At 31.8% G+C, this 27,121-nt stretch overlaps 2 protein-coding genes across 2 annotated transcripts; one reads left to right on the top strand and one right to left on the bottom strand.

Moving 5' to 3' along the window:
• Positions 1 to 14,767: 14,767 nt before the first annotated feature.
• On the top strand, positions 14,768 to 19,988 carry LOC141644152 (uncharacterized). The gene is made up of 10 exons (XM_074453624.1): positions 14,768 to 15,239; positions 15,710 to 15,801; positions 16,311 to 16,418; positions 17,394 to 17,476; positions 17,840 to 17,973; positions 18,186 to 18,235; positions 18,411 to 18,503; positions 18,603 to 18,694; positions 18,901 to 19,007; positions 19,727 to 19,988. Exons 1-10 carry the CDS (start codon positions 15,012 to 15,014, stop codon positions 19,769 to 19,771), a joined length of 1,032 nt encoding a protein of 343 aa, XP_074309725.1. The 5' UTR covers positions 14,768 to 15,011; the 3' UTR covers positions 19,772 to 19,988.
• A 2,301-nt stretch (positions 19,989 to 22,289) lies between these two features.
• Positions 22,290 to 24,165, bottom strand: LOC141641886 (protein NRT1/ PTR FAMILY 2.12-like). Its single transcript, XM_074450529.1, has 2 exons — positions 23,998 to 24,165; positions 22,290 to 22,883 (listed from the first exon to the last, which is right to left on the bottom strand). The coding sequence occupies exons 1-2, from the start codon at positions 24,163 to 24,165 to the stop codon at positions 22,290 to 22,292; spliced, it is 762 nt and encodes a 253-aa protein (XP_074306630.1).
• Positions 24,166 to 27,121: the final 2,956 nt, after the last annotated feature.

The raw sequence follows: 27,121 nt of genomic DNA, 5'->3' as shown, positions 1-27,121 counted from the left end.
AGTTCATATTACTTCTACATTTGTTTGACAATTTGTATCGTATGGTAGTGATTAGCGTAGTAACAATCGTAATAACATATACGTTGAATATTCAATTGTGGCTTTTTTAAATTGTCACGAGTATGGAAATTTAATCATGCTCATTTATATGCTTACGTTTTCGAATCTAATTTTAGCGATTGTTACTACGTCCCGTGCATTTTTTGCACGGGTTTAACACTAGTTTTACCTAATTGTTTCTCAAACTAACCATTATCACAATTAATATGTTTCTAGTGTTTCAAAAATGGCTAGAATGGGAGTTAATATATGAGAATTGTTAGTTTGGTAAATACTTTAATGAAAATGGTCATTTAGCAAAAGACTCACTTAATTTCCTAAAACTGGCTTAAGAAAAACAAAAATGCATATAATAATACTAATACTTACTTGGGCCAAAACCATCAAGATATGAACCTTCGACTGACCTCTCACCTCCCTTTCTTTTGTAAAAAAAAAAAAAACTAAGGCTTAAGACAAATAAAAATGCATATGATAATACTAATACTTACGTGGGCCAAAACCATCAAGATATGAACCTTTAACTGACCTCTCGCCTTTTTTACCCTTTCCTTTGTCATTATTTCTACCCTTAACCCAAAAAAAAAAAAAAAAAAAAAAAAAAAAAAAAAAAAAAAAAAAAACCTAACTAACTAAAGCTTAAGAAAAACAAAAATGCATATAATAATACTAATAGTTACATGGGCCAAAATCATCAAGATATGAACCTTCAACTGACCTCTCACCTTTCTTACCCTTTCCTTTGTCATTATTTCCACCCTTAACAAAAAAAAAAACTAAGGCTTAAGAAAAAACAAAAATGGATATAATAATACTAATACTTGCGTGGGTCAAAACCATCAAGATATGAACTTTCAATTGACCTCTCGCCTTTCTTACCCTTTCCTTTGTCATTATTTCCACCCTTAACCAAAAAAAAAGTTTAGAGAATAAATTAAAAAAAAAAGAGTAAATAAATTAAACCTTTGAATCTGCCATTATTTCAGAAGAAGAACAAGAAGTGTTATGTTGTGTTATGAAATAGACGAAAGTTTTTTTTTTTTGTAAGAACAAGAAGTGTTATCTATTATGATGTTGGGGTTATTTATAGGTGGGAATTGGGATAATTTATTTTTATCATCTTTATTTATTACATGAAGCTTGTTTGTCAAATTTCACTCCAGTGGAAGGCGTGTAACTCGTTTAAAATTTGCACTAATCCTCTATTTACTAAAACAATAGGCGAATCTAGAAATTTTCCCGCTCAATTTTTTTTACCTATATATATTGGGCCTTAACATGTTTAATAGCTATCTGGTATTGGGCTTAACATTTTTGCTCATTCTATAATCTATACAAACGTTGGCTTACCTTATATATAATTCTTATTTGTGAATATTTATACAAAAATATATTCTACCAAAGTATTTTACACTATGTCATATTATATCTCAAAAATTCCGTGCTTTAGCACGGGATCTACACTAGTTATTATTAATTAGTTTTATGACCTGTGAAACTCACGGAGGTTTTGCGTTTCTTTTGTGTGTTTTCCCATGTTTTTAGGGTTATATAAAGTCAATTAGTCTATTGTAAAATGGTTTTATATAAAATCAGAAATTAAAGTAACATATAGTAGTACATAGTATATAGTATATAGTATATAGTATATAGTATATAGTATATATATAGCCTTTGTGTATAAGTTTTCCAATTCTTACGCACAATGTTGTCAGGATCGGGATTCTACTTTGGATCGATGGGGAGGGTAGGATCGAATCGGTAGAATCGGATCGTAGAATCGTAAGATTCTACAAACTCACTAAATATAATTTTTTATTTGGTAAAAACATATAAGTGAAAATCAAAATATTTATTTATTAATATTTATTCATAAAATATTGGTAATTAATGATTTTTGTATCATTCTATGAACAACTTACACGAAATTTGGGTTTTACGTTGTCATTATATAAAAATATATATTAATTTTTTTTATTATGGAATCGGATCGTAGGATCGTAAAATCGTAGGATCGTATTATGATCCTATCTCTAAAAATTTTCAAATTAATAGGATCGTAAGATTCTACAACTATAATAGAATCGTAGGATCCAGGATCGGTCAATCATTTTTGGATCGTAAAATCGTAGAATCGTTGGATCGAATCGCGATTCTGACAACAAAAACTGAAAGAAGAAAAATGACAATGTGATAAAGAAATGACGGAGGGAGGGTAACACTTTAGTAACACTTTTTCTTAAAATTGTAAAATAGTCTTTCAATAAATATATTGAGAGGTCGTCTCTCAGAACACTTACTCTAGTAAATTTTCTTTAAACTCGGTCGTATATATATAGTCTCAATTACTTATTTACTTCAATTCCATATGTATGTTAACCTACTTATTTACTTCAATTTCATATCTATGTTAACCTGATTTACAGTTATTTCTTTTTCATTTGAACATGTTTTAACTCAACCTGATTTATCTCATGATCATAGGTATATGTGATTGTTCCAGCTTCAAGTGTAGTCACTCTTCGTCTAGGTTTGTTTCATCCCAAAAGCTGCCACTAAGTCCGTCGCACAGTGAATACAATTCTTACATCTATTTTGCTTTATTTTATCATGTATTTTTAGAACTCTCCTCATTCTCTTTTTACTCGTGATGTTAGTCCAACAGCTTCCTATATAATTCCGCTATATGGATGGCAATTTACTTCAAATTTGAGCAATATGGCTACAACGTGAAAGGACATCCTACGTTCAAAATGAAATGCCGGACTTGTCCCTATATGTGCAACCCGGTACAATCCAAATTAAATATTATTGCCCAATTAATAATACTAGTATTTTTTCGTATTATAGTTTTTTAGTTTTTTCATCTTATCAACTTAATACCTGATCAAATATAGACTTGTACTAATACTGCGTTTGCGTTGTTTGTTTGTAGATGGTTTATATGAATGATTCAGGCTATGGGGGGAGAGGGAGAGGAAGAGGTCAGGGCTGATGGTCTATTGGTTCGAGCTAATTATGGACACCATTATTCTTATTTGGACTATCTTTATTTGGATTTGAAATAAACTTGGTTTGTAATGACCCATAAAGGATCGAGACTAATTAGTACCTCACATGTGACTTTTATGGGTGAATTTCAATTCTTTTTTTTAGGGGATTGATAATTCGAAAGGGGTTAGACGACTCAAGAATTTCATAATTTATTTTTGTTGTAATTTAATTGAATAAAAAAAAAAGAATGAATCAAAGAAATGATGCTTAGGTTCAAGGAAACTTGAGTAAAGAGTAGATATTTTATTTTGGAAATGCTATATAATTTTCAAATTTTTTTGAAATTGAGAATTTCTTTCTTTAATTTGTTTTACTTATGTTGTGTTAACCACACATATAAAACCAAAAAAAAAAACGTCAAGAATCTGTTGAATATACCGAAAAAGTTGTGAAGAAACCCAAAGTTCTACATGTGAGAGTTGTCCCACATTGATAAAAGAGGAAAAGAATTACCACTTTAAAGGCAAATGGCTACTCCCTCTGTTGCCAATGGTTTTAAAGTGGAACCCTCTTTGTCTTGCGTTGTGGACTGAAGATTGATAAGCGTGAAACACTGAAGATTGATACTCTCAGTATGTCAAAGCTGATGTGACTGACACATATAAGTTGTAACGTTAAGGCTACTAATATCTCATTGCCAATAAATCCCTATTTTTGTAGATTTTCGTTTCGCCCGTAAATTTATTGAGACCCCTTAAAAAAACTTGAGATTCTGACATTAGTACTCTTGGTGACATATAAACCAAATTCACACATCAAAAAACTTGAGAATCCTGACATGAGTAGTTGAGTACTCTTGCAATTCATCATCTTTAAAAACCCCAACTGTCCACTAGCTTTATTTATTTTTCACCGCGTCTTCCAATCATGTTTCATCTTTTAGTTCATCTTCATTTTTCTTCTTTCCGTTTTATCTTTATAGAAAATGGGATAGGCTTGGTATGTTAATCATTAGCATATCTTTTATGCCTTGCTCGCTACTCTTTCGATCTTATTGTAATTATTTCTTTCATTATTTCGTATATAGTTTAGGCAACCAGGTTATTTCTTTTTCTATAAATCGTATACATGTACTCCTATTAATATTGTAACCTATTTAATTAATTGAATTATCTCATTCAAAACCAATTCCTCTCTTTCTAACATGGTAGACGGCAAACCCCCTTATACAAACACAAAGGCATCCATTCTGTAATACTAGAAGTATATATCATTAGAAGTAACAAAGTTAATCAAGTGATAAACTAAAATTCACATAGTAATTATTACTTTATTTTCGTTTTGTCCCATATCTTATAGGTGAAAAATATGTTGCGTATAAGGGAGAACTTTTTGTCACAGTAAATTCTGAAAAAACCCATTTAATATAAATAATACATCGTATTATCAAGTATTCTTTCAGTCTCCATCATTTTTTTAATTTAATTAACATATCAAACATAGAAAATAAAAAGGATAAATAAATATTTTATTGAGAGTATAGTAATCAATTGGCCCTCCTCTATGTGTTAGCCTATCTTTTTTTTTTGGAGATACTGTAACTCCTTAATTTGGCATAGGATTTGACATTCGGTTTTGGACCACTTTGGGTTCATCCCGTGCAAATGTGCAATCAATGATGGCCAAAACAAAAAATGTATTAGAAAGGATTATTGACAAGGAAAGTCATATGGCCATATTGGTGTAATAAATAAGTACATAAAAAACGGGTCATTATTACCGTTTATTGTAACAAAGTGTGTATTGATAATCAGGGGTGGGTTCCGATCTTCATTATTACCGTTTATTGTAACAAATTTTCGTTATTCCTCATGTCATAGGCATTTCACACATTACATGTATAAGGAATACATGTGTAAGATTCTATGTGACATAGTAAATACAAATATAATATAAATTTCATCAAAGGTAGATCGATCTTCATTATTCAATGAACATTGATCGAAAATTGGTATTTTAAACAAATGAAGAATTTGGCCAAATAAAACAAATAACAACTTTTAAAATTCAATAAACGCTTTCTACTTTTTAACCGCCATCACGCCATGGACGTACATGAGCAAGTCCATGAGCAACTTTATTAAATTTCATACCTATAAAAGATCATGAAATAGACATACGACTTTATGATAAGAATCAAGACCCAAAGCCATCGACTACGTGAATTAAAGATGAACGTCAAAATAATAGATCAAAATGCATGACGATTAATTTTTTAAAAATGCAATGCATCCATTAATTTCCCACATTCATCAATTACGTGAACTAAGGTTGAACATTTGGGACATTCCTTGCCTCGCACATGGGCCAAAAGAAAAAAGAAGACCATCAAAAGAAAATAGAAACCAACTGGAAAATAAATGGCAGATCAAAAGCTGCCTAATAAGAGAATTGAACACGGGTGACCAGTGAGAAAAGTAATTATTGTTAAACCACGCCAAACAAAAAGAGCTAATGTGATCCTCTACTACATGAATATGTAATTATTCTTTTTTCAGAAACATATAGGGCTATAGCCCTAGTAGATTGGGTTTAGATCCGCCCATGTTCATAACGATAAAGTTAATAACATTGATTAATATAAAAAATTATAACATGATTGTTGATTAATGATTCCACTATGTTAACGTAAGAGTATCTTTTATGTTTTCCTACTACGATTAATATAGAAAGTTACGGAGTATTAAGAATTACGTACGTACGGAGTATTACGCAATATATTACAAGAAAAGTTATGAAAACGCGTTTCTTATATAAAACGAACTTGTTTCTCTTAAATAAGAATTTGTACAACAAAAAACTTAGAAATGTCCACCATGCACGTAAAACTTGACAAACAACCTTAATATACAATACAAAGTATTTTATTAAATAACATCGTCTTCTGATTAGCACTTAATCATAATAACAAAAATATAATAAAAATGATATAATTAAATTATCATAATATGATCAGTTGGAAAATGGGGATGCGTTATAGTGTATAGTGTATACAACTTCGTACTTACTTACCATGCATGCATATTGTACTCTTTTCAAAGAAATAAAATCATTATGCTCTTTTCACCTCAGCAAAACACATGACCGTTGGATTGTTCTAGAACAAAATCTTGGCCGTTAAAAAGTAATACTCCGTAGAAGGTAATGAATAGACAAGAGTAATGGAGAGGATCTTTACTCCTTATAAATACCCCACAGGCAGATTCCACAATTAACCTAGCAAAATTGTCATCTTTCTCATAGAAGTTGTGTTCAAATGTCAGATTCAAAGGTTTATACTCTTATTTTCATAGCCTATTTATTTTAGTTAGTTTCTTCTATTTTTTTTTATTTTTTTTTTTTTTTGTATTTTTCTTTCTTTCGTTGTTAAAAATTTTTCTTCTTCTTTTGTTTCGATTTGGCCTTGTGAAGGGGAAGAGAATGACAAGGGAAAAGGGAAACAAACTGCGGAAGCTTCATATGTTGTTGATGATGATTTTAATCCAAGTAAGTGTGCCACTTGTGCTCTATTATTATTATTATTATTATTATTATTATTATTATTATTATTATTATTATTATATGCATTTTCCATGTATTATAACGACATTTTATCGTGTCTATAGGGGTCTACTATCTATGCCCTGCTTTCCGTTGTACTTGTCCGGCCCGTTCCTTAGAAACTCAAACTGTTGAGAAGCGTGAGCCTGATTGACGTAAGTTTATGTTTGTTAGATATTTTCAGGCATTGACAAGACTAAAATGGTGACAAAACTAAGGTTAATGGTCACATTTATTAAGGTATAATGAATTGACTAACAATAGCTAATAATGAGCCCCTTAAGTATAAACGGTTATAATTCAATTCTACGGAAATAAATTGATAGTTGAGACTTGGGTCCTTATTTTTGGGCTAACTCATTTATTTATCATTATAAAGCTTGAATATCAGCTGGTAAGTTCTTGTTACGATATCCGAGGCATCCTAGCTACTGTTTGCTTTTAAAAAACTGAAGTAAATTTGCATCTACTAATGGTATCCACAAACCGTCTAGGATATGACTCTATCCTACATTCCTACCCGATCCTGTCACATATAACCGTTCTTGATCTCTCAATTGAATCGCAACAAGTCATTAATCCATATTGACAGATTTCATAAAAACATCCACATTTAGGCTGAGAGCCATTAATCCAATAAAAACATCCAATTAATGACTTGGGTAGTTAAAACTAATTATACTAGTACATTGACAGTTTATTGGTATCCACAAACCGTCTAGGATATGACTGTATCCTACATTCCTACCCGATCTTGTCACATATTACCGTTCTTGATCTCTCAATTGAACCACAGCAAGTCATTAATCCATATTGACAGATTTCATAAAAACATCCACATTTAGGCTGAGAGCCATTACTTCCTTAAGCGCACAGACAGAAGGATTTCACAGAAAAACGATAAATCTTCATTATTTTTGGGCTAACTCATTTATTTATCTTATAAAGTTTGAATCTCAGCTGGTAAGTTCTTGTTACAATATCTCAGGCATCCCAGCTATTGTTTGCTTTTAAAAAACTGAAGTAAATTTGCATCTACTAATGGTCAAACCCGCTTACAACTAATACGTCAAGTGAATGAATGTATTTTTCTTACACCCAATTAGAATAAATATCTTTATTTTTGTATAAAAAAAACCAACTGCTTATTTAAAAATTATTTTATTTTTTATATAATTATAAAGTATACTTACTAAGGGGCATATCTTATTAATCTCAAACAAGGTCCCCGAAATGGCTGAGAAAATGCCTTGATTGTAACACCTTTCTTGGATATACATCGTATACATTAATGAATGGAGAAATTCAGGACAAATATTTATGCGGAGTCTGTCATATATTATGGCAAAAGCAGCAAGGTGCTTTCAAATATCTTTCTTAAATAATGTACGAGTAACTTTTTCATATTATAGCTCTATAGTTTTTATTTTCAAGTAATAAATTCGTTTTCGTTTTCTAATATTATTCCCTAATATTGTTGAATTTTGTAAATCGTATATGGATCACTGAAGATCTCGAGTGATAATGAGTTTAATCTTATTTACATAGTATAAAAGATGAATTTTTTGGACTTTCTATTGATTGATGACTTTAAGAGAATAAAAAAGTAAATGGGCCCACCATTATTTCTACTCCTAATTAATTACTCTCTCTCCTTCTTTATCTAATTAATTATTCTCTTTCATTCTTTCTTATTCTTATATTATTCTCTATATATATCTACTCACCTTAACATAAAAGTCACCAAGGGCGTGTACTTTTCAAATGAACAGTTATCATGCTCTGCGTTTTGGTTGTGTTTCCTTCCTTGCGCTGTGTTTTGCTATTGGGCTGTCAACCTGCGCTGGGCCACCCCTATGGGCCTTATCACATTGTCCCTTTTCCCTCCTAAACTCAGCTGTGCCTTTCCCTCAGTTATTATTTCCGTCTCATACAACCTCTCAGGCTCTCAGCTCCATTATCTCTCTCTCCTTACCATCGCGCGTTTTTCTACCCCATCGTGTTCTTTAGGTGCCATTTCACCCTCTTTTCTTCCTAATTTTGTATTGCCTTTTGGTTTTCATCAGCCGCACTTCTTTTTCTTTAGTTTTCATGCATTTATTTGATTCTTTTTGTTTTGATTTTCGTCAAATTAGTGTATATTAGGGTTTTTTACTATTTGTCGCAAAATTAGGGTTTTATATATGTTCAGATCATTGATTTAATGACGTTTTGTGATTGTGTTTCGGGTTTGGTTTTATGTTGGTGTGCTTGTAAAGAATGTAGGTTTGGTTAATCCTTAGCTTGTCGCAAAAAATACTTCTTTTTGCTTTTCTTTGTGTTTGAGGCGATATTCATGACTAATTATTCTACTGCTAACTTCATCCATCCTCTATAGGAATGGTGTTGTCTACATTGCCCTGTTTTAAGAAAAATATTTTAACTCAAAAGCCTACAGCCCTACTTTATACTACGCAATCAATCTTTTCATATCCATTTTTGGAGAAAAGCCGAAAATAATATCGAAGATTCCCTAAGACCATGAATAGTGCCAAGATTCTCAATGTTACCATTGGTGTGGTATGGAGGGAGTATTGCACATCTCTATTTTATTCTTTCATGGTTTGTATTTTAGGAGAGCATAGGAGGAGGAAAAAGATGAATTTGGTTTGAAAAAAAGAGGTTAGGTTAGGTAAAATGGTAAATAGCACTCCGTACTTGTTAATATCATGGTAAATGGCCGGGACGAAAGGGATGGCTATGTAAATAGAAAAATCCTTGAAATTTTGAACATGAAAGCTTGGATGTAGAGGGTAATAAGGGATGTGTATGTAAATGGGTCTATTAGTAGTGTTGTGGTAGTGAACATATATGGAGAAATTAATGGTCGAAGTTGACACTATCTGACAACTAAGGGGAAATGAGGACGATATAAATGGGATGGATGATGGAGGTATCCGTCGATGTTTGTAACAGATTGATAATGTTAGGGTGTAGGTAGATTGTGTGGAATTAGCTTAGCCTGTGTGATTTGAATCCACTTGCTTTGCATGATTTAGAATTGCTAAATATATTGTCATAGTAGTTGATATAAGTGACGTGTCCGCAATCATTGCAGTAGAATGTAGTTTTAATGAAATCTATAATGTTTCAAATCTTTATGTAGAGTGTAGCAAATGTTTCCATGTTTGAAGTTCCAATTGATGCAGAAAAGCTTTGAGCTTTCTTCTGTGTTGTGCTGTACTTCTTGATATAGACATATAACTGTAATGTAAATCTCTGCAAAGGTTTTCGATCATTGTACTAATGAAGCTATTTGATCATGATTATCGTGGCAACAGTCTCAATTATTGTTAGAGTGTGTTTGGATAGCAAAAGTGGAGGGAAGGGAGACAAAGGGAAGAGAAAGGGATAGAAAGGAAGGGGAGGGAGAATGGAGAAGATCATTTTCCCTCCAAATCTTGCCTTTGTTGGAGGGGAACTAATTTGGCTTGGAAAAGGGAAATTGAGGGATCTATTTTCTCTCCCCTTAAAATCCCTCCACCTCCATTTTGCTTACCAAACAAAGGATTAATCCACCCTCTCTTTCCTTCCCCTCCCTTTCCCTCCAAAACCTCCTATCCAAACACACCCTTAGTGTACTAGATGTGATGACAAATTTAATGTCGCTGCATGACTTTTTATCGGTCATATAATAAATTGTATCCATCTAGTATATATATATATATGAATGATTAACTAGTTTTATTACCCGTGAAATTCACGGGGCTAGTTATGTTGTTACGGTAGTGGTGTTATACAAGGCTGGATTTGTGATAACACTGGGCCCTACGACAAAACCTGACTCTCGCCGCAACCAAGTCAAATCAAACACAAGGAGAGTCGACCTCTCGTCCAAGCAGTCCCTCAAACATGTTCAAAACACAAGATAAGAGACAAACAAATATTTAACATTCAAACATAACTCAAATCCAACCCATTAATCCCACAAGAGTTTCCCTTACTCTAGTATAATCTACTCACTAAACATAATTAAAACTAAACTAATAATATTACCCATTAACATTAAACATAAAATAAATATGACTAACACAATAAAGATACAAACTTTAAACTAATTACCAACTAAAATTGGAATAAACATGAAAGGGAAATAAATGCTATAAAAGATAAAGGAGGAAGAAATTATACCATAAGAAAAATTAGGAATAAAATTGCATAGATCTAAGAGGATAATTACAAAAGATAAAATACTGTCCCAAATTAATTATTAAATTCTACTCTAAAATAATTATACATGAGGAAATATGAGAGGAAAATGAGAGTGTTTTTGTTATAAACTACCTACTGCCTACTTTCTAAGGCTGCCGTCAAAACTCAGGTCTTTTGCTGACGTCCCTTTCTCTTTTTTTTTATGCCCCACAATATAACGTATCAAAAGACAGAATTGCCCTTCATTTAAACTCAACAAAAGGGAATGAATAAAAGGAGAACATGATCATTTCACCTTTTCAATGCATATGGCCATAAGTTACTAAACTTTTGCCACGGTTTATTATTATTTTGTCACGAATATTGTTACGTTTATGCTTCTGTTTTTGTTTTTGGTTGTTGATGCGTAATGGGGTCTTATGTTATTTTTTCTATATTTTAATTTGTTATTCTATTTTTTATGCACATAATGTGTTTTTTCTTTAATTTTTTATATTTTACATTGTTTTTCTATTTTTCTTTTTATAGGTCATATGATGTGTTTGATCTTATATTTTCTTTGCTTATTATTTATTCTTCTTGCATTACAATGCATTTTTTTTGTTTGATAATTTTTTCAGTTATTTTTCTCTTTTTGCTTTTATTTGTCTTTATCTTATTCCAACAATAAACGTAGAACTATAAAATTTAGTATGTATTTTAATTTTTTATTATTGTTTACTTTATTTTAAAATTAATTAGGGCTAAAGTTTAATGTTTATTATGTTATTTATTTGCATTTAATGTTTACAAATTCATTTTTGTTTTCTTTTTTCCTTTTTCTTTTCAAAATAATAAATGATGATGTCGCTTGATAAATTGTTCTTAAAAAGTTGAATGGTGAAATGTTATGTTTTTTATTGTCTTTTTATTATATTTATAGATAGATATTGTTTTATTTATTTTAAAATTAAATAGGCTAATATTTAATGTTTATTATGTTATTTATTTGCATTTAATGTTTACAAATTCAATTTTGTTTTCTTTTTTCTTTTCAAAATAAGAAATGATGATGTGGCTTGATAAATTATTCTTAAAAAGTTGAATGGTGAAATGTTATGCTTTTGATTATCTTTTTATTATATTTATAGATTTGATGATTTAGTGAATTTTTTTTGTAACCCTAAAAAATGGAAAAAATAAAAAATATATTTATAAACCTAAAAAATTATTGAAAGACAAAAATCAAAAAATAATACACATCCTATATTTGTACAATATAATCGACAAAAAGTAATATCTCATGCAAATATTTAGCTTTTAATATAATCGACAAAAATTAACATCTCATGCAAACATTTAGTTTTTAATTTAATGAGTTTTTCTAAAATGTGCCCAATAGGCAATAGGCACGTGTTAGGATATTAATAAAAGAAAGATTTACATCAATATTTCTTTAGATATGGTAATATTGAGTTTGGATTTTAATTTCTCATGATATATTGATGTAAATCTTTTCTTTATTAACATCTAAATATGTGCCTATTAAGCACATTTTAGAAAAACCCTTAATTTAATTTTTAAAAAATCTGGAGATTTTAATGATCATATATTCACTAGATCTAGAAGTTTAAGATCTAAAATAGATGAAAACAATTTAGATACTATTGTAAACGAATACTTTTATAAGTTTAATTTTAAAAATTATTTCATTCTATTGAACATAGTGAACTATAATCATTTTGTTTTCAATATTTGTGCATTTAGTTATGATAAAAAGTACATCATAGTTATTATGGTAGATTAAATGACACGGTTATTTTAAAAAATATACTATACTCGTGCAATTTTGTTGCACGGGCTTTAAAAAATACCCTGATTGTAACAACTTTCTTGGATATACATCGTATACATTAATGAATGAAGAAATTCAGGACAAATATTTCTACGAAGTATATTATGGCAAAAGCAGCAAGGTACTTTCAAATATTTTTCTTAAATAATGTACGAGTAACTTTTTCATATTATAGCTCTATAGTTTTTATTTTTAAGTAATAAATTCGTCTTCGTTTTCTAATATTATTCCCTAATATTGTTGAATTTTGTAGATCGTATATGGATCACTGAAGATCTCGAGTGATAATGAGGTTAATCTTATTGACATGTATAATTAAGCATCTAGTTATTTTGTACTCTAATAATTAGGTATGATTCTCATTATTGCTTATCTTGTATTTTAGATACAAAACAAGGAGGAGGAGGAAAAAGAATCTTGAAGACAAATGATCTTTGGTTAGTTATGGTAGTTAGTTGCTTGAGTCGGATTTGAGTAGTAACAATTAATTTTAATGAGTAATAATGTGTCATATTTATTAGGGAAGCTACTGCAAAAATATAAAATATAAATATAAAATACATAATAAAGGGAGCTAATTAATAAACTAGTTAGTCGAGTGTTATAATAGTAATTCGATCTTAGGCCTTATAAAACATGTTGATTGATTCTCATTATTTGTTTACTTGTATGGTTTTTAGGTACACTACTACACTCGGAGGTGGTGGAGCTGATGGTCTTCATTTAGTTGGTTCTAGCTAATTCTTTGGATTATTATTATTATAATAATGGTCTATTTGTGATTTGGACTACTTTTGATTTGTATTTTGTTTTGAACTTGGTTTGTAATGACTCATAAGGGTCAAGACTTGTTTATTTAGCTCGATTTGTTCTTTGACTTTGAACCTGGTTTGTAATGACCCCATAAGGGTCAAGACTTGTTTTTATCTAACTTGAATTGTTTGTTATCTATTATTCTCACATCTTTATGTTGGATTTGGACTTTCCCCATTGATTGTTATCATAAGGAAACCTAGAAGAGGGAGGAGAAGATCCTAGTATACTAATTGTATTACACCGTATTGTTATTGTGCACTCCAGGCAATTCGACTGTTGCTTCCGCTAAAGGTATGTACCATATACAATATAATCCTTATAATTTATCTTACGCATAGCGTTGAAAGAAGAAGACCCGTAACATTGCTTTTGGATTATTAAAACCCGATCAAATTCTGTAGATCTAGAACATAGTTGATCCTTTCGGCCCTTCAACTCCTTCCTACTTCCTAGGTATGCAAATGAAATCACATATATGAAAAAAGTGAACAATCTTAACTCCTAGGCCCTAGTTAATTACGTCGTAACATTACTCTCTCCATCGCAATAACATTGGATCAAATTTATATTATTTAATAAGAACCGTCCGAGTTAGAGACTACAAGTGAAATTTATACTCTCAATATTACAGAATAAAACTGTATTGTACAATAATTGTTGTCCGGTTACGGGTGGTTGATATGGGTTATTTCTGTAAGGATGTAATTTCATGTTGTATAGAGATTATTCTGATTATTGTTTAGAGTTTAGGAAAGCCAATCAGATTAAGGGTAAGCTAACTTACTATATTGTGACTATCCATGTAATTTTAATCAGAATTTGATGATTTTATCCAATGATTCGAATCGGGAGAGGCTCTAACTAGTTGTCTGGTTGCATTTGTAGACTTCATATACATGTCACCGCTCTAGTCGAAAAATCTATATACTCGGGGTATCATATTACCGTACATCAATTTTATAACAAACGACCATGCACCATATTTTGTTCATTTAGATTATGTTTTCTTATTCATTAATGTAAATTGACGTTACTGAATTCTACTATCGACTCTTTATTTTAATCTAAAATTATTCGGACAATGTTATAAAAAACCTTCTAGTTTTGGTATTAAAAAAAGAATTTATGACAAAATTGCACAAAAAATGATGCAATTAATAATAATATTAAAGTTTAATTTCCTCTTTTGACTTTTTAAATCCAGTCCGTATTTATCATTTCCCGATTCTTTATTGAAAATTTACTGCATCGAAAAACATGCAAGAAAATAATACCGAAATTTAATACCACCCAATAACAATGTATCCGACGAAACCAAAAACTAAAGGCCAACATTTCCGGGCTTCTAAAATTCTATTGGACCAACTCCATTATCATTCATTCATTCATAACATTTTTCAATTTCCTTATCTTCAACCTTTCTCTTCAAGTTTTCTATTCTCAGAAAATCAACATTCATCAATTAATTCATCACTGTAACTTCTCTCTTTGATCTTCACTAAGTACTGTATTAATCATGTTATCAACACTTTGCTGCAGCAATTTCTTGATTCATCCAAGTTTAAATTCTGCTTCAATTTCAAATTCTATGATTAAAAGTATTAATTCACTTAAACCCCATCAAATTTCTGTGCTTCCTCTTTATAATACCGCTATAAAGTTTAGTTCTTGCAGTACAAAATTACCATCAAATTTTAGATGTTATAATGCTAGAAATAATTCTGGGGATAATCCTCAACCAAAGGTACCCACTTAATTTTAATTGTAATTTCTGTAATTTGATTACATTAAATACTGATTGTTATTCCCTTAGTTTTTTTCTTTTTGTTGGGTTTGTGATTTTTGATATGATATGGGTTTATTTTGCAATCATTTCATGTCTCAATTTTAGTAGCTACAATGTAATTTTCATCTTGGGTGATTCGGAAACCGCCTATTTGTGTTGCTAACACAAGGGTAATGCTGCGTACTTCTGACGGCCCTTACCTCGCAATTTGCGGGAGCCATTGATGCACTGGGTGGTTTGTTTTGGGTATATGGAATTGTTCATATTAAAAAGTCTGATGATGTGAAAGTTATCTGCTTTAATTGAAAAGGGGATTTGTTTCTGGTTATATTTATGTGTGTTTCAGTTTTGCATGAGTTTTGGGATGTTGCTAAATTTGTGCTTATATGTCTTAAGATAGTTTAATTGAAATGTGTGCTGTTGTACAGGGAAGTGGACTAGATTGGCCAATTCTAAAGCGGTGGGATGTACCTTGGCCATGGCAAACAATTTCTCTTACATCTCTTGCTTGTGGAATAAGGTTGTTTACTCATATTTCTCGACCTTTCTGAATTTGAGTTTATGACTTTATGTGATGAAGCTATTAGGAGTTAAATGTAGTTTGTCGTGGCTTGTGACTTGTGAGGTAGGGAAAAACAGACGATTAGCTGCTCGATAATAGTGAATTTTGGTAATGGTATTAGGAGGACATTGAAAGTTGATACAATGCCACTTAAAATCTTGCTGATAAAGTTGCACCTATATGTCGAACAAGAATGGTGATCATGATTTACCACTTATCTTTTGCTTGACGGTGAATTGGAAAAAAAAATGTATTGCTAGTAGGAGAATTAGAAAGAAATGCATGGTGATGGCCGATGGGAGGTTGAACTTTTAAACGTGATTTAAGCTGTTGATGGTGGTCTGATCTCATAAGCCATTCATACCAGTTCCTCTCTTGTGTATTTATTTAAGTCTGAAGCATGAATTTTCATTTGAAAATCAAGTAGCTTAAATGAAGAAAGTGCAGCTAATGATTTTTCCAGGCAGTTTTGTAGTGACGGGATTGGTACTAACTCAAGCATTGCCATATCTTGGACTTGAAGTTGGAGATTTGACATTGGATGAAAAGGCAGAGGTGCTCTTTGTAGATCAAAGGTAAGAGTTTAAATGCACTCTTTGCATTGATTTAATCACTGATGTTGATCCAAACTTATACTCCGTAATAGAATTTTCTTACGAACTTTTAAACATTGAAAAGTTGCTTCTGTGAAAGCACCGTCGAACTATGTTAATGTTTGTGCCTGACACTAGAAAGAACTTGTGATCATTGCGGCTTACTTCTGCAGTGTCTTAGAGTTGTTCTTGCTTAGGCTATTTCCATATGGGATCTTTTATTGCTACTTGCCATAAAGCATAAACAATTCTTAAATTATTCACCACCTTTTGTGATGATGACGTTAATTGATTGCCCATGAACACCACCACACTTTATCAAGTTGTTGGTAATGACTTCCGTCAAATTCTCGCTCAGGTATGACATTTTAAAAAAAGGAAATTTCATCACTATTGAGCAAAATTTAGCTGTAGTATGTAGCTAATATGATTGCTTAGTGATCATCCTAAAATAAATGTAGTATGACCTTTGTTATTCATGCTCAGACTCGTTTAGACTTATCCGACACGGGTGCATGTCCAGGTGTCTTATCAGGCCATTTTTATGAAATATAGTTTGGCTTAAAATGAGGTGTTGAAGTGTCATGCTCTTGTCCGAGGGCCGCACACGGGTACGTGGGGGAATCAAAAGAGTCGGGAGTAAATAAATAATTGGAATTGCTTTTATTACATCCTGTTATGATATGTGTACTCTTTGAAATATGCATCTTTAATTAGAAAGTCAAAATTATTAACAATTCCCTATTAAAGCTTCTTTCCACTGCCAGATAATTTAGTGAATTCCGTCCCATGCAAGCATAATTTCAGCCAACTTAAATCCTCAAATAATTTCAATTCCAAGTGGGAGATTTTCCTAACTAGTACTCCTATGATAAGAGATAATTGATAATGTATTGAGTTTTTATCATGCTGTGTATATCTTTTTAATTTTGTGGTCTTTTCAAATCTTTTGCACAGCTTAACAACAGCAGCAGTGCTAGCCGTTCTTTTCAGTCTAACCAAATCTTTCCAGCCACTTCCTGATGATTTGTATCAATATGGTACTTCTTTATCACTTTATCCAGTACTGTTTTAACTAACTGCGGATGTTTTTTTTTTCCCATTCTCGTGTTGGATGGTGATTTCCTTGATTATTGCCAAAACTATGCTATTGAAGCAAAATTTTACCTTTTTTTTTATTATTAATTTTTTTTTTTTAACTTTTTATATGTTGTGAAGTTGTGAGACTGATATTTTCAAAACAGATTAATAAGATTTTAGGTGTATTATGATTGAGGCCTTAACATATTAAGATTTTCGTTTCATATTTTCTCCGCGATTTTTTATGTCCGCGACTCAACTGTATTCATGGTATATGTGCCTATGTGGAATGAAATAATCATAGCTTGAATGAATGATGTCAGATTTGAGAGAACCTTTCAATCTACAAAAAGGGTGGCTCTTATGGGCTGGAATTGGTCTTGTTGGTGCACTCGGAGCCATTGCCTTAACCGGAGTGGCGTTATCTTTCTTTAGCAGTGAGAGCCCTCAAAGAGAGGTTAATGCGTTGCTCAATTTTAATACTGTTTTCACTTGTACCTAAGTTAGTTGCTTCATGGATTCAACACTGAGATTTGATGTTACCCTCTCGTTTGAAGTACATAGAATGTGCATTTGAATGTCATTGTAGCAAGTTTTGGGACTTTGGTGGCCAACAGGCCAAATGACCTTTTTTGTTCTCTTCTCTTACTCTTGTGTAATTGATTTCAGACTGATGCTCTGGTCCGATTGCTTCCATTGATTGGATCCTCGAGTATCAGGTAGTCTGCAAAAAAACCCTCTGTTCTCCGTTGTTTTATAGTCAGTGAAATTGGATAGTTGTGTTTTCGTATTGTTTACTGTATATATTTGTATCGTTGTAAGTTGAAGATATCTACTCGTGTCAATAAAAATCTGTGCGTCATAATTAATTGATTTATTTCTTATTGTTTTCAGTACAGTCTGTTTGCTAGGAATCACTGGCGTCCTTGCTCCTGTTCTTGAAGAAACTGTGTTTCGTGGATTCTTCATGACGTCAATGACCAAATGGTAAACTCAAGTTAAAAGTGACTACTCAACAAAGTTTTCTTTTTACAAAATGCAATATACTCAAGTGTTTTTGTAATCATCTTCCTACGTCGTTGACAGGGTCCCAACACCAATTGCGGTTGTTATTAGTGCTGCAGTATTTGCACTTGCTCACTTAACTCCTGGAGAATTTCCTCAATTGTTTGTTCTTGGTATTTCCTCGCTCTCGCTCTCACTTTCAGTTTTATTTTTAATAAAATTCCGGCTTGAGTCAGACACTGGTCAAGCACAATTAAAGTACAGTATGTATTAAAGAATTGTCCGTACCCAATTCTTTTCATATTATAGTTAATTCCTGGACCCTAATTGCTGTATGACTAGAAAACATATGTTTGATTTAGATCTCATTCCCATCCAGGTGTTGCATTGGGGTTGTCATACGCTCAGACTCGAAATTTGCTGACTCCAATCACAATTCACGCTCTCTGGAATTCCGGTGTTATACTGCTGCTTACTTTTCTTCAGGTACCCATTATATTCCTTCTCCACTTGTTTGTTTAAGAAAACGAACTGTGTACGTTAACATTCATGTGTATGTGTACAACTGTAAAAGTATCGTTTTTCTGTGAAATCCTTCTGTCTGTGCGCTTAAGGAAGTGTAATAGCTCTCAGCCTAAATGTGGGTGTTTTTATGAAATCTGTCAATATGGATTAATGACTTGCTGCGGTTCAATCTGTCAATATGTGACAGGATAAGGGGGTAGGAATGTAGGATACAGTCATATCCTAGATGGTTTGTGGATAACAATAAACTGTCAATGTATTAGTATAATTAGTTTTACGACCCATTTTCGTTTCCATCATTCCAAAGACGAAGAAAATAATTTGTCATCGCCTATTTTTCTGTTTTTCTATAAAATCCTTCTGTAGTTCTGTGTGTGCTAAGCGCTTAAAGAATCGTTGTGTGTCACGGGGTTACGGAGTCGTATATAGCCTTATCCTAATAGACTGTATCCGAATCACTGATAATAAAGGTGTGCGGCGTGCCCATGTGCGCTTCAAGGGCATGCCAACACCATGAACATCCTAAGGGCTACGATTAACTCTCCCAATTTTAATCGTAGTCCACATTACTTGAACGACTCATTTTGTTTTCTCCATGATTTTTCAAAGACAATAATGGAAAATAATTTTTTCGCTAATTTGTGTAATGAGCTAATGATGGATGATTATTTCTTTGGCAGCTCGAAGGCTATGATATCAAGGAATTGTTGCAAGCATCTCAATAGTACAAGGCCTATCTAACCTTCTAGTCAGAGTCAGGTATATTTTGCTTAACGCTGCCTCTCCTTTGAACTGAGGGAGCAGCTTACAAATACTTATACGCGGCAATTACTCATTGTACTAAGAATCATTAAATTGAAAATCTTGTAATCTATGAGGGCGATGGCATTGAGCTTATCATAAGACATTTTTATACAAGAATTGGCGATAATGTTTTTTTTATCACTGAACTCATCTCAGTCGCAGAGACGAACTCATATTGAACCAATAGCATCTGCATTCACATCCTACGTCTGAACTCTGAAGCCAGAATCGTTAATTACAGTTCATTGGCGATAATGGTTTTCTATTCATTACGTTACATGTCTATTGATCATATGGCACGTTGCGAAAGACATCGTTTTATTTGGTTCTTTTGTGTCGATTGAGTTTAGCTTTGTTAAACAAGAAGATAATTGAAGACCTCAGACTGTTACTTATAGTCTATGTTTCACATGTTTCCCAGTTAGTTTAGTTTTGTTTCTCGCCATTTCTCGGTATGGCTCCCAAATGTTGGTAAGGAAGTTAAAGCCGAAATGAACTTTTCGCAAATTGTTTAATTATAAATCAAAATAAATATTAAGAAATTATTTTTCATTCTGGCCTGTCGTACCATAAAACAGTCTTACATCAAAGTTGTTCACTTAATCTATAATCTTCTTATTATTATATGCTGCTGTATTATTCTCCCATCTGCACTGGAATTTGCAAGCGCCATGACCTGCCACAAAACACCACAGATTATTGCTCGAGTCCGGATTCAAGATACGTGCGTAATAATTACTTCCTACGTTCCAATCAGTTGTTTTATCTAGTAATAGAAAAGGTAAATAAATAATTGGGACGGAAGGAGGTCTTACTTGGATTGGCGTGATATACTAATCCAACCCCGTCAAGATGGCAATCGCCTGTAGCGACATACCAACTATCGAAGACATAAGAGGCGGTGGCCTTAAGATTATTTGGCACATAACATGGTCCTCCGGGTTGTATAGGTTCACATAACTTGGGATTTCTCCCGCAACAAGCATCAAGTTTTGCCTGTATCAACTGGTCTGGCGCAGCTTCATTTGTGACGCAATAAAAGCAATAATCAAATTCTGCAACATATGCAACAAGACAAAGAAAAGTTAATTATCATCAATATTAGTGATCAAATATTTTTTTTTCACATTTTGTTGTTATATTATGATTTAATGTCATTAGGTACTCGTACTCCAATACTTAAAACTCAAATACTTGAATATTGTGCAAGTTTTTTTTTTTTTTTTTTTTTTTACAAAACGTAATTAAATAGTGTTTTATTTTGCGTAATATGATATAGTATATATAAATATATAATCATATATTTGTGTATGAATTTCTAAAATTAAAATTACGATACATAAAAACGAGAACGTTACCGGCCGATGTAACTTGAGCTGTGAACAACAAAACGAGGCAAGCAAACGCAACGTGAGGCAAAGCACTAGACATCTTGATCTTCAACGTTTAAAAAACACAAAAACTTAAAAAGTTATGCTCAAATGCTCAATAGAATGGTGATCAACCAAGGATATTGCTCAGTACTTAAATAGTAGCTGTACAATATACAAAAGCAGAAATTAATTTGTGTCCGAATCCATATAGATATTAGATCATGTACTATTTGATAACATGGTAAATAATCGGGTATTAATGTTATCGGGTAGGTTTAGTAGTGCCTTATTGGGTACAGACTGTCGGCATCCTTAGTTGTTGTCCTTTTTCATATTAGGGTGTCTCAGTGAGTTGTTGTTATTTCTATTTTAAAAATGAACTCGATGAACAATTTGATCATTCAAACTCAATTGTTCCACTTGTCATTTAGTAATTGACCAATTCCTCTTTCTTTGATAACCTCATTTTCATCAACAATATCTTTGACTGGTCATACTTTATGGCCATGAGTTTTGAAAGCGACGATTTTTTTTTTCAAATCAAAGATATCATAAACGCGGTCAATTTGAAAAAAAAAAATGTCGCATTTGAAACACGCTACAAAGAGGTACGGTCGGTCAAATTTTAAAGTTTGACTGGCCGTAATTCTTGCCACGAGTTCAGAAACAGAAATATTTTTTTTCCAGATCAAAGATCTCGTAAATCTGGTCAATTTGAAAAAAAATCGTTGCTCTCAGAAGTTTTAGTCGTGAATTTTGGCCAGTCAAATGCGTTTTTGTTTAAAACGAGGTAACAATGTAGAAAATACAAAAACACGGGGTTACCACGTAAAATATCCCAAAAAAAATATTACTCCTTCCCATTCATCAAATTCTTTACATTTTCCTTTTTGGGTATATTCAACTGATTCTTTACGTTTCCTTTTTTGGTTCTATATCTCTGGTTAACACAACATAAGTATCCTTAAAAGTCACATGCATGTAAGGTCCAACAAATTTGCTGTAAAAGCAAATGTAAATAATCTGATAAATGGGAGTGGGGGATAAGGTATAAGCTGATTTAAAATTACCTGAGTTGATTTGTAAGAGGCAGTTTTGAAACGACGACAACTTCAGTCATCGGTGGATCATAAAACTTCCCCTCCTTGACATCACCGGAAAGTTCAAGGTGACGTTTCTTGTACACGGCCACAAAAACTCGAAAAATGTTCGAGAAAACACTATCCTCAGGCTTAACATACACATACAACCTCGTCCCAAACAAGAACAACATTATGGAACAGAACATGAAACCGGTAGGAATGCCAAAACCCCAAACCCAACTTACGGAGTCTTGAACATAGACGACCGCGGTTAGAGTTAAAACAACTACAAGAGAAAGAGTTGTGTAATACCAACTGTAGTAGCTATTGATTCCTCTTCTTCCTTGTTCCGTGGTGGGATTAAATTGGTCTACACCAAATGGTATGCTACATGGTCTAATGCATCCTGTTCCTATGCTTAATAGCCCGAAACTTAGTATTAAAACACTTAATTGTTGCTTGTTTGGCTTTGAACATGAGCTTAATGATTGTTGTATTTGATTGTTTCGGTCGTTGTATCGACACCATTGTGGTTTTAGGCTTGGTATCCAAGCTGTTAATGTTAGGGTAAGAATTCCCTGTAAAATGTTAACAATAGTTAAAAGATATTCAATTCATAGTAAAACTAGTTTAGATCCCGCGCAATAAATACACGGTATTTATAGAGTTTTTTTATTTTATGTGAACTATAAAAAAAATTGAGTAAAGTATATATTTTTGTTTACAATTTTTGTTTATTAGCATATCTTTTAGTTACGATTTAGCATACAAAGAACGAATTTATTATCACAAAAATCATAGAGAAATTTTAATTAAGAGATTATATCAAAATAGGAAAGTAATAATAGATTTTACTAAAACATGAAATGTACTCTACGCGGGAAAACTTGAAGCTTTTCCTATTTTTTTAGTATATAGGGGATTAAATGTAGTCTTGTTTCATTATTTAAGGAGATTCCTTTTGAAGGGAAAAGTTATGAGAAGTTTTATTCTCTTAGTATATAGGAGATTAGTAATAATAAAGCATTATATATTTCGAGAGTGTGGTAATAAAACTCAATAAAATCGATGTAACTCCTTAACTAATCATTTTGTCATTATTCAATCAACTTTAATAATGTACTTCAAGAATCCAAATCTCCAACTTTTCATTGTGCATTTGATTGGTGGAAATAATTCTCACTATTAAAATTACAATCCAAATCCTTAAATTTACTTTACAATTTAAGAAAATGTTATTGATCTTAATTTTTGCAAACGATCTCATGTATATTACTCTACAATAATCTAAGTATGGGGTAGTTTTTAACGTAAAATCTTACAACGATTTTACAATTCTACAAACTTACAATTTGTGCCTATGATATTAAAAAGAATCTTATTTCTAATCAAATCATATTTAGATTTTTGGGTATAAATCAAATCGAATTTTTTTTAATTTATCTCATAAAATGATCATCTAAATAAACAACTAACATTTGATCACATTTCATACGCATCCATAAGCACTTAAATTAACACGTAAAAGATTGTTTTACATTAACCAAAAATTTTGGGAGCAAGCTTGTGAATATAATAGTGTTAATTTATGAGAAAACGCCTTAGTAATTCTACCTGACGTGAATTTAAATCCGATAATATACACAATAATTTAAAAAAAAAAAAAAAAAATCAAATTTCATGTGAAGTTACCAAGAAAGAAGCAAAGGAACCAATAAGAATAGCCAAAAAGCGGCCAATGTAGGCATCAGAGATGAAAGCACCGAGCAAAGGTGCAAAATTGGCAACCCCGTAGTAGACGTTGATGATGCTTGCAGCCAACACTTGGTCCATGTGATATTCCCGTCTCATATACACCATTATGTTGGCTACCACCCCTAATGTTGCAAGCCTCTCAAATGTCTCATTTCCTATAAAAATTACACACTTAAATCAAATCGTTGTACGACATATAATGGTCGATTAAATGTACTCCATTTTCTAATTATAGTAATGATAATGTCATACGATAGTCTTATACTCTTATACGGAGAAGTATATATAAGATCAATTGTACTTTTGACATTCCATCATTTATTTTATGCCCTATTAGAAAAAAATTGTGCTTGTGTTTATTATTTAAGTAAGGATCTACATTTTAATTTATATTAATATAAAAAGTTTGATTATATAAATTTAATACTCGGTAAATTGTATAGAAATATTTTCCTCCTCAAATAACTCTGTCACCACGATGAGCACTTAGTTTAACTAGAGTTAAAAAATTGTTTTAGTTTAACCAGAGGTCTTGAGTTCCAGCTCTGAGAATGAAGCAGTGGTAAGAACGTTATCGCCCTTGTGATTCTACCCGGGGAAAAAAACAAATGGTATACACCCAAAATATATTAATTTCTTTAAAAAAATTTAAAAAGTTGAACAAAGAAAGAAATTAACCTAAAATATAAGGCATGGTTTTCCATCCTCTTTGCTTCCTTTGATTTGATTTCACCATAATAATTGTTTTTGTGTCATCCTCACTTTCTTTATTATGGGAGGAGGTTACCTCTTCTTGCTTGGTGTCCATGGTAATTGACTAATCGGTACGTAAATACTCTTTCACAATAATGTTGCTCTTGATGAAGTGACGTTGAAGTTTATTGAAATTCTCCCCAACATATGCTACTTCAAATAATTAGTGTCGAGTATTGGATACATGGTGTTAATGCATCCATATCGAAAGATTAAGAAGAAGAATTGGTTTATAAATGTGATCAAGTATTAGAAATAATTGGTTTATAAATGAGTCTAAGCACAAAATTATTGTGACAAGTCTATTGGCCAAGATATTTGATAACACGTTTATAAAGTGGGAGGTCCTACTCTAAAGTTTCTTTTAATTTTCACAAAATCTCATTATAGACGACACATATCTGTTTATAACTAAAGACGGGTCAAACATGTGTGGGGTTCTAACTCCATACCTCTTTGGAGTTAGAATCCATTCCATTCCATACCTAATGTTTGAACCAAACGCCCCCTAAATCTTTGAAAAATAAAACTTACATATTTAGTTTTGTTATGAAAATATTTTTTACAGTTTTTTTTTTTGTGAAAAATGCCTACTTTAAAAAAAGATAATTATGTTAAAATATCGTCTTCAAAACCATCCAAAAACAAATGAAAAGTCTGATGCGGATAAGAGGGAGTATAAATACATAAATGAAATATTTTTATGATTTCGTGAAACAGGGCTTTCACGTATCAATCGAATTTGGTTTGATATAAGATCTTTTTGGGGCCCATTTAGTTTGAAATGCAGTGGATAAGATTTGGACTCTAGCTAGCATACCCGCTAGTCCACTATGGTGTCCAGCCCAGCTAGCTCATAGTGCATGATTATTTGTCTATAGGCCCGTACTAGCAAAATTCTAATAACAAATAACCGTAAAATCTACTCCCTTCGTCTCGGTCATTTATTTATCTTTGATTTTAACATAAATATTAAGGAAAGATGAGGGAGCTAATTATTAGACGATAAGTGGAGTAAGGATCAATTTATCATTTAAAACAATTGACTGAAAAACCCAAAATGGAATAGGTAAACAAATGATAGTGACGGATGGAGTATTATTTGAGGTCAAAAGAGTCTCGACTCTCAATAATTAAGGTCTTAAGGTCCTATTTTTTTAACTTAACTTATTAAAATTGAATTTGTAAATCTTAACTTTTATGAATTAAATGTATAAGATCCGAACTAAATTTATATGATTGAACTTTTATGAACTGTACTTATGTGATCTGATTTGAACTTATAAAATCGAAACTTATAGTAAATAAGTATGAATTGAATTGAACTTTTCTGATCTAAACTTATAAAATCTGAATTAAACTTATAAAATCTGAACTTTTCTAAACCAAAATTATATATAAACTAAATTTAAAGAGGGTAACTTTATGTTTAAAAGAACATGGCCTAAGATACTCAACTTTTAAGTAGACCTTTGCAACACCATCGAATCATGGGATCCTAATCGAATATTTATTGTTAGTATTAACCATTATACGTAAATAACTTGACAACAACACACCCAAAACGAATATGAACGCGAGACCACCCAACACAAAACGTTTGCAAACTCAAATCGACCCTATTTGAACTACTCGACCCGTACCTAATTTGATTAACCGTTTTACAACAAAGGTCTAACTTAAAAGACCCCTTAGCCATAAAAACTAAAATTTGGGGTTTAATCGACCCTTTCGCTACCTAAGATCACAATTTTCCTAACCGAACGTTTTATATGAGATTAATCTTCTCTGAATTCATACCTTTTTTTTTTTTGACAGCCTCTGAATTCATACCTACTACCTTTGTTCTGATAGGTAGTTATTTTATTTGAATTTTTCATAAAAAAGATTTTGAAACAAAGATAACTATTAATGGAAACCGTGAAACTATAACATAACGTACCTTAATTAGAATTTTCAGCCACTCACCTCCTGGTGAAAATTTTTTAGACCACTTACCTCTTTAGAAAGAATTTTTTTTTTTTAAAAGGGAGTAGTTATCATTGTTTATAGGAATATTAAGCAATTTGGATCCTCTTCATTACTTAATTACTTTCTCTCAATTTACTCTTTAATTATACTTTTATTCTAACTAGTCGTTGCATCACGCCCTTCGGGCGTGGTGCCCTAATTTATCGAAATGTTAAGTGTAAGTTACTCGGAATTATTTTAATAGAAATGGACAAGATCCATCATATATTTAGAATTTGTCGAATAAGCATAGTATTTATTACATAATTGGCGAAATTTTTTGAAAACACGATATCTA

This window comes from Silene latifolia, chromosome 2, assembly GCF_048544455.1.
Source record: "Silene latifolia isolate original U9 population chromosome 2, ASM4854445v1, whole genome shotgun sequence".
Classification (NCBI taxonomy): domain Eukaryota; kingdom Viridiplantae; phylum Streptophyta; class Magnoliopsida; order Caryophyllales; family Caryophyllaceae; genus Silene; species Silene latifolia.
This window is presented reverse-complemented; position numbering and strand designations above follow the sequence as displayed.

Excerpts from the sequence above, each read along its gene's own strand:
- LOC141644152 (XM_074453624.1), top strand. The coding sequence starts at position 15,012 with ATGTTATCAACACTTTGCTGCAGCAATTTCTTGATTCATCCAAGTTTA. Across the intron at positions 15,802-16,310 it reads TCTCTTGCTTGTGGAATAAG|TTTTGTAGTGACGGGATTGG; the intron begins GTTGTTTACTCA and ends TTTTCCAGGCAG. Across the intron at positions 18,695-18,900 it reads TCCTCAATTGTTTGTTCTTG|GTGTTGCATTGGGGTTGTCA; the intron begins GTATTTCCTCGC and ends ATTCCCATCCAG.
- LOC141641886 (XM_074450529.1), bottom strand. The coding sequence starts at position 24,165 with ATGGTGTATATGAGACGGGAATATCACATGGACCAAGTGTTGGCTGCA. Across the intron at positions 22,884-23,997 it reads GTTCCTTTGCTTCTTTCTTG|GGAATTCTTACCCTAACATT; the intron begins GTAACTTCACAT and ends AACATTTTACAG.